This window comes from Lipophrys pholis (assembly GCF_963383615.2).
Source record: "Lipophrys pholis genome assembly, chromosome: 1".
In the NCBI taxonomy this organism is placed as follows: Eukaryota; Metazoa; Chordata; class Actinopteri; order Blenniiformes; family Blenniidae; genus Lipophrys; species Lipophrys pholis.
The window spans coordinates 40,409,223-40,423,557 of record NC_137635.1 but is presented as its reverse complement, the minus strand read 5'-3'; the positions used below and the strand labels follow the sequence as shown (position 1 = coordinate 40,423,557).

Below are 14,335 nucleotides of genomic sequence, written 5' to 3'. Positions count from 1 at the left end.
AATTATGGGAATGTTAGTATTCCTCATTTTATCATTCAACTCCTGGCTTTGTCTGTCTTCCCTTTAATCCTGTTGCTCTTTGGTGTTGTGTCTACGGGCCTTGTTGGGCCCTTAAATCACCGGTGATATTATTTCTACAGGCGACGTGAAATGTGAGGCAAAAGGTCCTGTTTATATCTTCTGCTGTATGATTTGCAATCAAATCACATATTTAAAACAGACATTTAATTTTTTTTTAAAGGACAACATAACTCTTGTTTGGGTTTTCCTCTGCAACAGATGTCTTCCATAGTCTTTCAGCGTCCCAAAAACAAATTTAAAGGTTTGAATAATTTATATGGGCTTCATTTCAATGGTCATAGCACTTCTTGAGATGTATTTCTTAAATTGAAAAAAAAAAAAAAGTTGAATAGAAGTGGTTTTGATGTATGCAAATGTTTGATTATATGTGCAGTATATGTTTGTGTAAAGGTTTAAAATTGTTTATTTAAATCATTTATCATCAATAACTGCTCATACGATATGACGCAGTTTATATTTATAAACATGAGTAAAAGGTTTATCGTTGTTTTTAATGAATTGCCCATTAAGAATAGTATCATAATATCGCAGCTCTCACGCGCTCCATACTGCGGGTGGGCGGGGCTCTACATCCGGGTCTCCCGCTGACCCCTGACGTGACCCTGCAGGATTGCAAACATGGCGGAGGTAAGAAAGTGAAATAAATATTCGGGGGAAAAAAAAAAATATTCAAAATTTCTCCCTCAGCGTGGTTCGCCCAGACGAATTCATGCACCGCGTGCCTGTCGTAGCTTTGAAGCGCTGGATTTGTAATGGGCCGTTTTCACCGCTGGTTAATGATAATTTCTCCAACTCGAGCATGTTTAGTAAACTTCGGCTTTAGCTAGCGTTAGCCGCGTTAGCAGCGGCGTTAGCGGAGGACTTCCAGGCTTTGTTAAAAAAACACTCAACTCTGCCTGCTGGCGATTTTAACCCGCGTCGCCTCACATTTCTCGTGTTTGGAAACGTGTTGTGCGCTGTTTTGTGGCCATTGTTCGCAAGCCGTGGGTATCGGGCTCAACTTGGAGGCGCTAGCGTCAATATAAAGGGGAATTAACGAGCTGGCAACTTGTAATGCAAGTTAGCGAGTTGAGGAGATTACCGCAGTGAGCGCTGCTTTCCCCGGGCCGGCTGGGGCCAAACACAAGTCGAAAACATGTCTGTACTCACGATATTGTCATTTTCCTGAGATGGTAGGGTTTCCCCTGTCCGCAGGAGGCAGTGACGGGACTCTTTGTTTCTGCTCTTGTTGAACTGCAGTCAGCCTTTAGGGCACCAGGTCGGGCGCGCTTTTCTCCCCCCTGAGCTCCCTTTGAGGCCAAGCCACCATTTTATTATGTCGCTCCTAAACTCACATTTCTAATGCAGTTCGCGTCTTGAAATGTGATTCAGTATTATTCATGTCACCATTTTTCCTGCTTTTCAGCCCTCCGCCGGGAATTCGAGCCCAGGTAACCTGAACGCGTCTACATAAATCTTCAGCGGTTGACTGAGTTAATGAAGCGGGTTTACGTGCAGGACAAACACAATAACAAACAACGATACCGATTGAAGCATCCGTCTAAGATACTGGCTTAGCAAATATCTCCCTAATTATGGATCCTCGTGTTTATATGTGACATTGAAAGGGATTTTTTTTGGGAAGATAGTAAATAAGTTTAACTGCTCTCCAGTTTCACACGAGTCCAAACGTGAAACCACATTAAAATTTAGAAGAATGAGAGAATTTTACTGAATTGTCTTTATGTTAAATATTTGTTATCAATAATTATCAGCTTAATTGATAAGAATTGGGAAACTCTGATGAAACACTCAGACTTGCAGCATTCAGTAACCCCCCCCCAAAAAAAAGACATTAATGCGTCTGTTTTAAGATTTGTGGTAATCTCGTATAAATGTGTATAAATATGTAAATATTATTTTATAGCAATCAGTCAAATTCAAATATATATGCTTTTGATTTATCGGGGCTTCTCATATAGTTTGAAACTGTAAAAATAATACACAGATGAACAAACCAAACATTAAATATACATAAAAAAAAATATTAAAATGGCTTTTGTCTAAAAAGAGTTCTGTCAATATGTAAAATCTAAATAAGACCAACTTGTAATGGAAACCACTGCATGAGATGAGGAACATCCAGAAATCATTGTCTGTGGATACAGTTAGTAGTAGTGAACATTGCATCGTGTAAAGAATGAGCAATATGTGAACACAGGAAAGTCTTCTCACAGCAAAACCTCATTTTAAATGACGGAGACAAAGTGGAATAATTTTTGTGGTCAATGGAATCACTCTTGTGGTCAGTTGAATCAAAAATGGATTCATTATTAATTTGGATATCACATAAAGATTTCTGCTGTCAGAGGTTGTTTTTCTTCTTGTAATATCAGCTTTTACACTATTATATTAATAATATTGTAGTTATCAAAACTCCATGTGTTTTATTGAGTACTTAATATTGTTGTTAGAGTTAAAGCATTTCTGCATATATGTAATGAAGTAAGGATATTTACATTGCGATGAAATAGCAACATTATATACACTATATCAATGCTGCAATTATCAAGGTTCATGTCATCCACTGCTGATGTGATCTTTCTAATATGTTTATATTACAATACTGATGGGACTGTTATCATATTTCTTGTTATGTCACTTGTTGGTCATGTCGAGATGTCTCCTGTTGCCTTCCCAGGAGGTTCAGCAGGTTCCGATGACCATGATTTCGACCCTTCAGCAGACATGCTCGTCCATGACTTTGATGATGAACGCACGATGGAGGAGGAGGAAACTCTGGCAGCATCTGATGAGGCAAATGCCAACGAGATAGAAGATCTGGCACGGGTTAGTGTCAGGACTTTTCAGTCGTACTTTTAGTTCAGAATAAGAATGATTTAAAAGAACCGTCAAAACGTATTTTTTCATAAAACCTTTATAAAAGGACATTTCATTGATGGATTCAGACTTTAAGTTGACCATGAGGGAACAGGTTGAGTATTCAACTTACAACTTCCAGCTGTAAGTGAATCTGTCCATGTAGCTTTTGTGTAAACAGGCGACACAGTGGTGCAGTGGAAAGGAAATACCTCACTTCTTCTCAAGTTTGACTTTTTGGTGTTTGACCAATGTTGCTTTTCTTTTGACAGGAGGGAGAAATGCCTATTCATGAGCTACTGAGTCTCTACGGTTATGGGGGCAGATCGCCAGCAGATGAGGAGGAAGAGGAGGAGGAGGAAGAACCTGAAGAAGAGGAAGATGACGAGGAAGAGGAGGAGGAGGAAGACCTTGACAACGATGAAAGCAGCAGAAGCACTGGCGAGCTGAAAAGAAATGAGGTTTGTTTTGTGTTTCACTTGTTGATAAAGCTTCATTAGGCTCAGTAAACTAGTTTGTCCTGATGCAGTTGTTCAGACTCACAGGTTTTTATGTTTTATAATTTTCGTAGTTAAAAAAGGGCCTTGTTCACATGGGTTCCTACTTTTTTTTCTGTGTTTTCTCAGAGTGACGACGTTAAGAACTCATCAGATCAGGGCACTGAGACCCAGGCAATATGCGAAGGTCGCACGCGCTCAGTTAGATCACTCGGCACAGTCGACCTCATCCGTCCTCAGAAACTCAAATACTTTGAAAGTATGAGCTGTCTCCCTTTCACAAGTTACAACACCGCAAATTTTAGTTTGAGATTCATCTGACTTATAAATATCTCGTTCTGAAGGTAACAATGATGCAGAGGAAGAGTCAGATGAAGATGAGGACTATGTCCCATCTGAGGACTGGAAAAAGGTTTGGTATTATTCAAGTCCTGGGAATTTTTACTGGACTGTTAACTTTTTCATACTGAAGCATAACAAAAATGGAACTCACTATTTAAAAGCAATATATATATATATTGGAGTGGACTTTCTACAGTGGCGGTCTAACCAGTGTTTTTCCTCACAGGAGATTATGGTGGGTTCAATGTACCAGGCAGAAACGCCAGTTGGCCTCTGTAAATACAAAGAGAATGAAAGAGGTGAGCAGTGTGTTTTTTTTTTTTTTTTTTACTCTTTTCATCATCTTAAGAAGTGAAGATCAACTTTAGGTAGGCCACTGGGTACAAATTTAGTGTTTTAAATGTTTTTCTCTAAACCTTAGTTTATGAAAACGATGACCAGTTGTTATGGAACCCGGAGTGTCTTCCTGAAGGCAAAGTAGTGGAGTTTCTGACTGAAGCGTCGAGGCGGACGGGAGATGAGAGGGGAGTGGATGCAATCCCAGAGGGATCCCATATCAAAGACAATGAACAGGTGAGAACAGATCAATCACAAGCTAAATCCATCACGTCACAGTCCTGCGGTGGATCGGATGGGTGATTTAACCACGTTTCTATCTTCCTCCCCTGCAGGCGTTGTATGAGCTAGTAAAGTGTGACTTTGACACAGATGAAGCTTTAAGAAGACTAAGGTTTAATGTAAAGGCAGCCAGAGGTAAGCGGAGCCCTGCTCAGATTACGCCATGTCATGAACTTTACTTGACTTGTTGAAGATTTGTTCTTAAGATTTGACTCCAGATGTGGAATTAACACCTTTTTTCTCTGAAACAGAAGAGTTATCTGTCTGGACTGAAGAGGAATGTAGAAATTTTGAGCAAGGACTAAAAGCTTATGGGAAAGACTTTCATTTAATACAGGCCAACAAGGTAAGAGGAGTGTTTAGAAACCATATTAATGAACTCTTTGTAATTGTGACTGTATCCTACACTCTTATGACTTTCCCCCCTGTGGTGCCGCATTATGGAATAATGGTGCAATATGTAATAATATAATATAATACATTTTCAACCCATTATGTAATAACGCTACATTTTGTAATTATCTGCTGCAGTTCATAAGAAACTTCTTGAGCAATTCTTCTAATAAACTTTGCCTCATTTTGTAATAAATAACTTGTTCCATATTGCAACAGTCATTACAAAATGTGGGTGTTCCACTTTTCTTTTCTTTTTTTTTTTAAAATGTAATGATTTGTCACTTTATATAATACATTTTACCCTTCATCCATTTACATGGTTCTATGTTTAGAAGTGAGAAAAAAAATTAAGATTCAGTTAGACAAGAATTATTTGTCACTCTTTGCTTTTGCTCATGTTCTGCCAACAGAGCGATGGGAGAAAGCAGGGCTCTACATCAAGTTTACATTTTTAAATCCCCTGCCATTGTGGCTGGTAGGTTTTTAAAGTTACAAGCAATCAATCAGTATTTCCACCAGCCATTTCTGTTTTCTTAAAGAAATGAAACCAGATTTTAAATGCCACTGAAAGCATTTAATCAATTTATAATAACTGTTGCATATACATACATATTTCAAAATGCAGCAAAGTTTATTAGAAAATGCGTTTTACAAAGTGCAGCAGATTATTACAAAATGCGGCATTATTACATGAATTGAAAATGTATCACGTTATTATATATTGCACCATTATTACATTATGTGGTGTTACACCCCTAAACTGACTCCTACACGAGCATCAATCAATCAATCAAATTCAAAATCAGTCATGATGTTGCAAAAATTGAATTTGAAGCCAAACTGCAACTTGGAAGTGGAAAGTGTCAAAACCTTTTCTAGTTTTGGATTCACTCCCGTTCATAGCACCTCTTAAAAATGGAAAACCATGTGGACATTAAATGTCTTCTAACAATGGAGACATCTGCAAAATGTGGATGGAATCTGGGTTTTCTCATGTCTCTTATGTTTATTGAAAAGAATCTACTTAAAAGTGTCGTTATGGTGGAACTGCGCAGAACTCTGCACACTTAAAACTGAGAAAAGTGAACTTAATCCCAGAAACATGGGGCTTCATTCACTGACCCCAAGGCTTTGCCTGTTCTTGTCAAAATGAGATTTTCTGTTAAAAAACCACAAGAAGAGAATTGAACAGATCTGAGGGGAAATTTGACACCAGCCATTGCTTTTATTTTGAAGTGTCCAGCTTTAGTTTTACTGAGAAAGCCAGCATTTGGTTTCACAGTAATGATGTGACATTAGAGGTCAGCCGGGGAACTACTGCTAACAGAAGCTTTTAATAACTACAAGAATTGTTTTTCTGATTGAATTATTAATTCATGATTACATTTTTGATTTGAAGCTTGTCTCCTGTTATAACTCGATATTTAATTGTAAAGAATCATAAGAGTTGTGTTTGAAGTTTGTATTGATGTGATGTTTCATTTTCTTTCTGTTTGAGACAAATCAAATTCCTTCCTAAAATGTTTAACCGTGCCAATGATTCTGACTTTTTGTCCAGTGCAACAGTTTGATTTGTCTCTTCTGTGAACATGTTGAATTTGTGTTGAAACTGTTGAGGCGATGGTAATAATGGTGATTTCATGTCTGCTGAATTAAATCTTTCAGGTGAGAACTAGGTCTGTAGGAGAATGTGTGGCCTTTTATTACATGTGGAAGAAGTCTGAGCGTTATGATTTCTTTGCACAGCAAACCAGACTTGGGAAAAGGAAATACAACCTTCATCCTGGTGTCACGTAAGTCTTAAAGAAATACATGCCGATGTAGTAGAATATACTTAGGCTTCACATTGATGTACTTTCTGTCACTTTTATTCTACTTTGGGGGCCACAGCTAGCACGTTTAGCTTTAATGCTGATGTAAGCCAGTTCGTTATAAAGTTTCACAGTGAATTTTTAAGATTTATTACAAATACTGAAGTAAGTAAACGCTCAGGAGTCGGTGAGCTCAGATTGAATGTGGCCGTGTTAAGTGTTACATATATAAAACATCTGTTGGGAATGTTTTGGGGTGTAAAATGTGTAAAATAAAGTATAATGAAGAGTGGAAGCTGCGTTGTGACCACATGTCTGCTGCTGTGTGTCGTTCAGAGACTATATGGACAGATTACTGGACGAGACTGAGAGTGCGACGTCCAGCAGAGCTGCGTCGCCTCCTCCCACCACGTCCAGCAGCAGCACCAGCCACTCTGAGAGGGAAGACAGCAGCAGTCAGAACGGTGAGCTGATGAACACGGAGAAACGTACTAGTTTGCGGTCCGGAGTGAGCGAGTGACCCGAGGCCTACGAGCAGGACATTTATTTTTTTCCTCTTGGTCGACAGGTATTGCAAGCCACAATTCATGTCACCCAGTAGACGGTGCTCAGCTGCCCACGGTGAACCAAGTCAAAGCTGAGGGAGTTCAGTCCAACGGGCCCTCTCACCCTACAGCGGACGCTCTTCCTCCTCCCCCTCCTCTTCCTCCTCCTCCTCCACCAGCTTCAGACAACAACTCCAACGGCTGCAGCCAGCCTCCCGCGCCCAACCACGACACAAATGGCTCTCTGGAGCCTCTGCTCGACCACAGAGACACAGCAGTGGCGGCGGCGGCGGCACTCGACAGGCCGGCTAAGAGGTGCCGGACAGAGGCAGAACAAGTGGGCCAAAGTGAGATGGAAGCATCCAGAACACAGGAGAATTGAACGCTCCAGAGCGGGCCAGTGTCCACTCGAGACTGAAAACTTTGACCACCAGTGGGTAGGTTGGAGGGAGCAGAGGACAGAAACGCAGCCAAAGTTCCAATATGTAAGATTAAGTAATGCCAGTTTTTTATGTGGGGTGGCAGTAGTGAGTCAATGTAGCATTCACACTCCCAAGCAGTTCATTGTAAAAGAGGTTCAATGACGTTCTGGAAACAAAAATCTGTTGGTGCAGAGTGAGGAACTTTGTGGTTGAAAGTGCGAGTTCACAAAGTTCAACCAGAATTATGGTCTGCTGTTTTTCTAACGATGGCATTACAGAGTTGCTGTCAGTTTCTGATCGACGACTGCTGAGAAGCTCCTCAACTCCCTTTCCTAGGAACACTGAAGAAGAAGGTCAGCACAGCTGATTGATTACACGGGGAGGGTTTTTGTTGCGGTGTGTGCGTGTTCTCCAGAGTTTCTTTCAACATGGCCAGGGGGGCTCGTTTCTTCCCTGCGGGAGCGATTCCAGAGGAACCAGCTCTGGTTCCCGTTCTGAACTGTGGATGTGACCGACTGGTTTATTCATGTTCAGTATCGTCTTCACTGTTCTGCTGCCGTGTCCGCTGGTAGAAAACAGTCAATACATACAAGTAAAAGTTTCTTATTATAGTGTAGGTTTCTTCTCCAGAGGCATCAGGTGGTAATTAGCGAGGAGCTTCTAAAGGGTGCGATTAGTATTGAGCAGTCTTCGCCTGCTGCTGAAGACCAACGATTAGAGCACACGCCTGATAGACTTTAATCCCACGGTATCTGTTCAGTAGACCTCTGACACAATGTCCTGACTGTTGTAGGTTCTATTTTAAACTTAAAACACTTACATATTGTATCTTTTGTGAGGGGGTCACTGAAAGTCGCAGCAGCAGTCACTTGAACCCTTCGTCCAGTCTGTACTGACCGCCCGCCCGCACAGCTGATCCCAAAGTACCACAGCGAGATTGTGTCCTGCAAAGCATCTCCCCCCATCATCTTGAGTCCCTGTTTGGACACTTAAGTGACTAAATTTTGCCAAGAATTTCCTTTTTTTTTTTTTTTTTTTTTCTTTCCTATTTGTACTTAAAGAAAAGAACTCACCTGTGATATTTTTTTACACGAGAGATATTTATATTTTTTGACACAAGAAGAAAAACAAAAATCTAAATCTAATGATAGGTCATTGCCGTTCTAGCCGATTGTTTGCTGTTGAGGCTCTAACACAACCGGACGCGTTTTCTAAATGGTTATGTGCTTAAGTTGTTTGAAGATGCAACGTAGGCGGAAACAAGAGGAGTCGTGGTGCCGTCACTCGCTCACTGTAGTTGCACTTTGATTGTATGTTTCTCATCCGTACCGATGAGTGGCGTCAGAAGCCAGCAGAAGCTCATTGTCACTCCGTCGTTTCCTCGTCTTTACAGAGCTGTTTGTTTCTGGGAAATAAACCGGCGGGCTCGTCCCCCCGCAGGTTTGTTTGTGTCAAGCAGCTGACATCAGTGATGTCCTGTATTATAACTCGTGTAGAAGATCTCTGTATTTTTGGATTTTCATAGTCAAGTGCTTTGCTCAACTTTGTTTTTACTAGACAGAATGTGATTTTTTTTTTCCATGTAAAGTTTGTATAGATTTCTTACTTTGAGCAGCTGGTACTTTTTTTTTTTTTTTTAAATATATAACTGTTCATCTCTGTATTCTCGGGTCTTCCTCATTGGCTGTGCTCTTTGTGGGGAAACTTAAACCCATGTTTCTCCAAGATGGATGTAATAAATTAAATTAGCCATTCCAGTTTCGCTCTCTGCTTGTTGGCAGTACTCCGCATTCCTGTGTGACCCCCGCTCGGGTTCTACCAATATTTCCCATCTCTCCGGGGTGGGTGGCTTCAAAGCAGAGGGGGCAGAATGTGGAAGACCTTAACTTTTTTTTTTTTTTTTTTTTGGTACAGCAGCTGTTCAGCTTCATGCTTCAATGTTTGAATTTCAGAAATTAAGTTCAAAATATTGTCGAGACGTTCAGTCCCCCCCCCTTTTTTTCGGCAGTGATCTTTTTACCTCTGTAAATGATGACTTGGATTAAACTGAAGTGTAATTCCATGACTGGCTTTGAATGGAATAACATTGGCTATATTTAATAAATGTATTAATGAACTCCAGTTTGTCATGTCATGGGTCCACGATGCAGAAAGACACGAGGCAGATGAACAAGTTCATTTCAATATATTTTCATAGAAATCAGGAAATTATAAAAATGTAGAATTACAATACTCTTAAAAACTTCTTCACATTTATGTGTACATATACATATGTATATATATACACACACTGCATGACGTGTGCTGGTTGGAGTTCTTGGGCCTTCATGCCTTTTCTGTTGAATTAGATGTGAGACATGTTAGTTCATGACACAACATTACAAACTAAGCTTTAAAACAGTTATTACTCAGAGCGGAAATATCCCCAGCCTGCAGTTTCTATGTTTTCCCTGTTCATGCACAGGTTTCCTCCCACAGTTCAAAAACGTGTGTTTGAGGTCAACTGGTCACTGTGAATGTGTGTGATTGTGTTTGGCCTGGGACGGACGAGTGGCGTAGAAGATGAATGTTTATTAAGACCAAGATAACCTGATAAAGAGGCTTCTCCATCTTTCTCAGCAACATCAAAGGTTTCTCATAAAACCGTTTCAATCTGCACAAAAGCACCGCAGAAGTTTCATGCCAACTGAATGCTAATAGTCACAGGTTGACCTTCAATGCAGGAAGACACCTGGATGCACAGGGAGAACATGCAAACGTCACACAAAGAGGGCCCCAGTCCCAAGTCAAGCATTGGTCAGTAGAGCAGTAGTGTCCAACACTGGACTTGAAAGTCCTGCAGGCTTTTGGTCTCTCCCTCCTCCAACACGTCCCATTGCTATGTGAGGGTGTTCATCTGACTTTCATATGGAGCGTGATGATGACAAACATTAGATTTGTTTATTGAAGCAGGGAGACATTAAGTGTCCCACCAGCAGCAGGATTGGACACCACAGCACCAGAACGACTCGCTCCACTGTGGTGTGGTATTAAAACTACATAGAAGCAGGTGCTACCTGGTGAGCTTGTAAATATCTTACACAGATCTTTATAGAGACTTTCTGGTGATTATTTCTTCTCTAAACTGGCCCCTCACTTACTTGTGCGTTCTTGTGCGAAGGTGATGTAGGAGTACACCAGGCTTCCAGCAATGCTGTGAGACACAGACGACACATTAAGACAAAGAAGAAAGAAAACCTCAACATGAAGACTGCCAAACAGCTGAACTGGTCTCACCTGATGTTCAGACCCACGAAGTTGGTCCAGGTGAATATGTAGTCTCCGCCAAACACCATCCCCATGTACGTCACAACTACGTTCTGAGGAATTTCACCAACGAGAGTCACTTCACACATCTGTGTACACGAGAGGATCGGTCGCCAAGGAGGGAGCGTTACCTTAATGCAGCCTATGATGGAGGTGGTGAGTGCTGAATTGTGCTGCGTGCACAGCATGATGGAGTACATTAAAACGAAGCTAGGAGAGACACGTCAAAGAGCAGTGAGACACAGACAGCGTCGGGGGGGGGGGGGGGGGGGGGGGGGATATATCACCTGCACACATGCGATTCAGAATACTTTACCCCATGACACAAGAGAGCACAAACTGCAGGACAAACAGCCAATCAGACCAGCCATCATACTCCCATCCCTGCACACACACAACGCCACTGACTCACAATGTCGCACTCTGGATTACTCACACTCCTCAGTACTGGGAAAACGTACCACATGCAAGTCCCCGGAGTAGTAGGCATACGCCACAGTGGGGAAAATCATTATTAGAGCGTTGTAATAAAGGAGTCCGTATTTGCCCAGCTCCTGTGGAAAATAGCAGAACATCAGTACTTCTGCATTCAGGCTGAAGTGTAATTTCGCCGTCACTGCTCACCTCGGAGTCCAGTTTCTGTTTGACGTACGCCCCGTTGGCAGCCGTCAGGAGGTTATTCAGCATTATGAATACGTATCCTTCAAGGTCAAAGGCTAAATCAGCACTACAAAACAGAGGAAGACCGCAGTAAGGCTCAGATATGTGCCGATACACGCAGCCTGGTCAGGAGGCTGGAATACCCGATAATCTCACCTGGCTGCGACAAAAGCCCCCAAAATCATAGTGAACACTGTCATTTTAATAGATGCAGAGAAAGTTTTTCTGTGACAAAGAGAGAGAGAAAAAAAAAAAAGACATTCAGTCACTGAAATCACTGATTAAATTGAAGCAATCTGCATCAAGGAGACATACTTCAGCAGGAGGCCTTCGAACACCATGGTGAGAAAGATGCTGAACCTTCTCAAAACAGTAAACATGGGCAAACTGAGGGAGGAGAAAATATACAGCGTCTTAGCTTTGTGGACTCGTTTCAATCCATTCAAAAGTACCGACCAGCTCTCACTTTAGCCGCTGTGTCCCAAACAGTCCCGATATTTGATTGCCAACATATAATAGAGGCAGCGGAAACATCTGGTGGAAAAGGATTCCAGGTTATTGTTGAGAGTACATGGTGAATATGGTCTTGGACACACGCCACACTGAGCGCCTCACCTTGCGCGGTATGCTCAAATCTACATCTGGAAAAGAAATCACACCCAGCATCTTGCCGGTCCTCAGGACGACGATCGTAGCCAACATCTTCATCAGATGACACACACTGTGTCAGCCTCTGGGCCTCGGGGATAAAACATTAGCTGAAAGATACAGATACATACCTGGCCGATGCCAACGCACGTGGATGATGGAAAACTGTAAAAAAGTTTTTTGTTTTTTTTAAAAAATGACACAGAGAACATTTCAAATCTTTTCAACGGGGACATTTCTTGTGAGGAGACTGAACAGTCCACTGCACCACTGTGTCATTTCATGATAAATCGTGTTCTAGTGCAAAACCAGTAATGTTTTTAAAGTAACATAATGGATGTATGTAGGATAGGTGCATATATTATTGCGTTTAAAAGAACAGAAAGTTTTGTATCTTAAAAAGACAGAATGCAATTTCCTAAAAAAATATTTAGCACCTAAAATCTCAGCAAAAGCAGTCTGGTAAGATAAAATCCTTACAATCATTACACACATATATATTAGTGTAAACAAATGTTTTTCTTTGTTTGTTTCGTACCCTGTTTTCCACCTGGGGAGTTTTAGAAGTGTCATACTACAATATCTAAACACACATCACTGATAATACGGACAAATTGTGCAGCTCCGACGGTCAAACATTGGATTAAACATAACAGTAGAATGAGTGGAGCGTTTTCTCCTCGTGCCTGTCTGTCACTTTCACCACAGCAGCACGCGCCTCGCCGGGCATGCCACGCCCACCTGGACTCTGAACTTCTTACCTGTAGTTGGTCAGGACGCTCTTGTTGACGACCACGATGAGAAACGAGCTGACCCCGTAAAGTCCAGCCGCCAACAGCTTGACGGCCACGGCCGAGGAGTCTCCCGGTGGTCCGGTGCGCGGCGTGAACGTTTCTCCATCAGCCGGAGGCTTCCTGCGCTCAGGCTCCGCTCGACGCTTCGGACGCGCCGCCATTGTTTTCCGTAGCGGAGATTTTGTGTGAACAGGCGCGTGCGCAAGGCGCGGTGACGTCATGCGTGACGTTGCGGCCCACCTTCGTGTATGAATACAAAAAAAAAAAAAAAAAAAAAAAAAAAAAAATTATTGTTTTGTTCTTTAAGTTGAATTGGTTTAATTTCTTATTTCTTTGGTCTTAAAGTCTATAACTGTTCTTTGTAAGTTGTGCTTTGTTGTGTTCCATGTCAATCACGCTGAGCCTTGCACATCTAAATGTTACCTATTCAAATTGTATTGTTCTATTCGATACAGCAACTTTTTATTCTAGTAACGTGGAACATTGTGTGGAACAATGATGTAAAATTATTTCCCTACGGAACTAATAAAGAGTTTGCATGTTCTTCCTGTTCCTGTGGAGTTTTGTCTGGGTAGTCCAGTTTCCTCCCCACAGATCAAAACATTTGAAGATAATGTATGACTGTTAGGTGGTGCAGTGGTTTGTGCTCTCACCTCACAGCAAGAAGTCCACTGGTTCAAATACAAGCCGGGCCTTTCTGTGTGGAGTTTGAGTGTTCTCCCCGTGTGTGGGTTTCCTCTAGTTACGCCATTGTCCTACCACAGTCCAACCCTGAACTGTATAAATCTGTGTAGAATGTTTAATCACACCTTGTAAGTGGTACAGCGCAGTTCCACTTTTGAAAAAGGAAAATTATATATATATAGTTAAAGCATTAAATACTTGAGTACCACATCAACTATGCAAACACATTCAGAGATGGTTTTACCACAGACTAACAAATCTTAGACTCCAAATAACTCAATTATAAAGGTCTCAGGGCAAGAAATACTTCTGTGCATTGTGCTAAATTCTACGTGGATTGATATTTTTAGTACCACCTGCCAGCAAGGTTATAAAAAGTGGGTAAAAGGTAACAAAGTGATAATCTTGATTTAGATAAACTATTGAAATTATTTGTCTAACTTTTCAGTAAAAAATAAAAAAGGTTTGAAATACTCCTGGAAACGTAGCAGACATTAATTTTGTTAGGAGCAAATTCTATTCAAAACACTGTAGAGGGAAACTGGACACTTTAAAAAAAAAAAAAAAAAACTAAAAATACTCATACAAGGTGGCCTAATTCATTACAAAGAAACACTAATCATATCATCGTTGAATGGTTGTGTGGGACCATGTTGTCTGTGGTGAACAGTA

General features: G+C 41.2%; 2 protein-coding genes across 3 annotated transcripts; one reads left to right on the top strand and one right to left on the bottom strand.

Moving 5' to 3' along the window:
- The first annotated feature begins 1,398 nt into the window (after positions 1 to 1,398).
- Positions 1,399 to 9,685, top strand: mier1b (mesoderm induction early response 1b, transcriptional regulator). 2 transcript variants are annotated; one of them, XM_080466587.1, is made up of 12 exons: positions 1,399 to 1,511; positions 2,762 to 2,910; positions 3,213 to 3,401; positions 3,567 to 3,696; positions 3,782 to 3,849; positions 4,006 to 4,078; positions 4,201 to 4,352; positions 4,451 to 4,532; positions 4,649 to 4,743; positions 6,540 to 6,586; positions 6,941 to 7,068; positions 7,173 to 9,685. In XM_080466587.1, exons 2-12 carry the CDS (start codon positions 2,809 to 2,811, stop codon positions 7,529 to 7,531), a joined length of 1,425 nt encoding a protein of 474 aa, XP_080322713.1. In that variant the 5' UTR covers positions 1,399 to 1,511; positions 2,762 to 2,808; the 3' UTR covers positions 7,532 to 9,685. The 2 variants fall into 2 exon arrangements, with proteins under 2 accessions (XP_080322713.1, XP_080322712.1); XM_080466586.1 differs by having other exon boundaries at positions 6,459 to 6,586.
- On the bottom strand, positions 9,645 to 13,161 carry LOC308111640 (nucleotide sugar transporter SLC35D1-like). The gene is made up of 13 exons (XM_080466606.1): positions 12,947 to 13,161; positions 12,317 to 12,350; positions 12,153 to 12,239; positions 12,004 to 12,071; positions 11,853 to 11,924; positions 11,694 to 11,762; positions 11,502 to 11,604; positions 11,339 to 11,431; positions 11,194 to 11,261; positions 11,009 to 11,087; positions 10,848 to 10,930; positions 10,712 to 10,764; positions 9,645 to 9,907 (listed from the first exon to the last, which is right to left on the bottom strand). The coding sequence occupies exons 1-13, from the start codon at positions 13,138 to 13,140 to the stop codon at positions 9,897 to 9,899; spliced, it is 1,014 nt and encodes a 337-aa protein (XP_080322732.1). The 5' UTR covers positions 13,141 to 13,161; the 3' UTR covers positions 9,645 to 9,896.
- Between the last annotated feature and the right edge of the window lie 1,174 nt (positions 13,162 to 14,335).

Coding starts and splice junctions, on each gene's coding strand:
- mier1b (XM_080466586.1), top strand. CDS start 2,809: ATGCTCGTCCATGACTTTGATGATGAACGCACGATGGAGGAGGAGGAA. Junction 3,402..3,566: donor GCGAGCTGAAAAGAAATGAG/GTTTGTTTTGTG, acceptor GTGTTTTCTCAG/AGTGACGACGTTAAGAACTC. Junction 4,079..4,200: donor ATACAAAGAGAATGAAAGAG/GTGAGCAGTGTG, acceptor TCTAAACCTTAG/TTTATGAAAACGATGACCAG.
- LOC308111640 (XM_080466606.1), bottom strand. CDS start 13,140: ATGGCGGCGCGTCCGAAGCGTCGAGCGGAGCCTGAGCGCAGGAAGCCT. Junction 12,240..12,316: donor CGTGCGTTGGCATCGGCCAG/GTATGTATCTGT, acceptor CATCTGATGAAG/ATGTTGGCTACGATCGTCGT. Junction 11,605..11,693: donor GGGGCTTTTGTCGCAGCCAG/GTGAGATTATCG, acceptor TCTGTTTTGTAG/TGCTGATTTAGCCTTTGACC.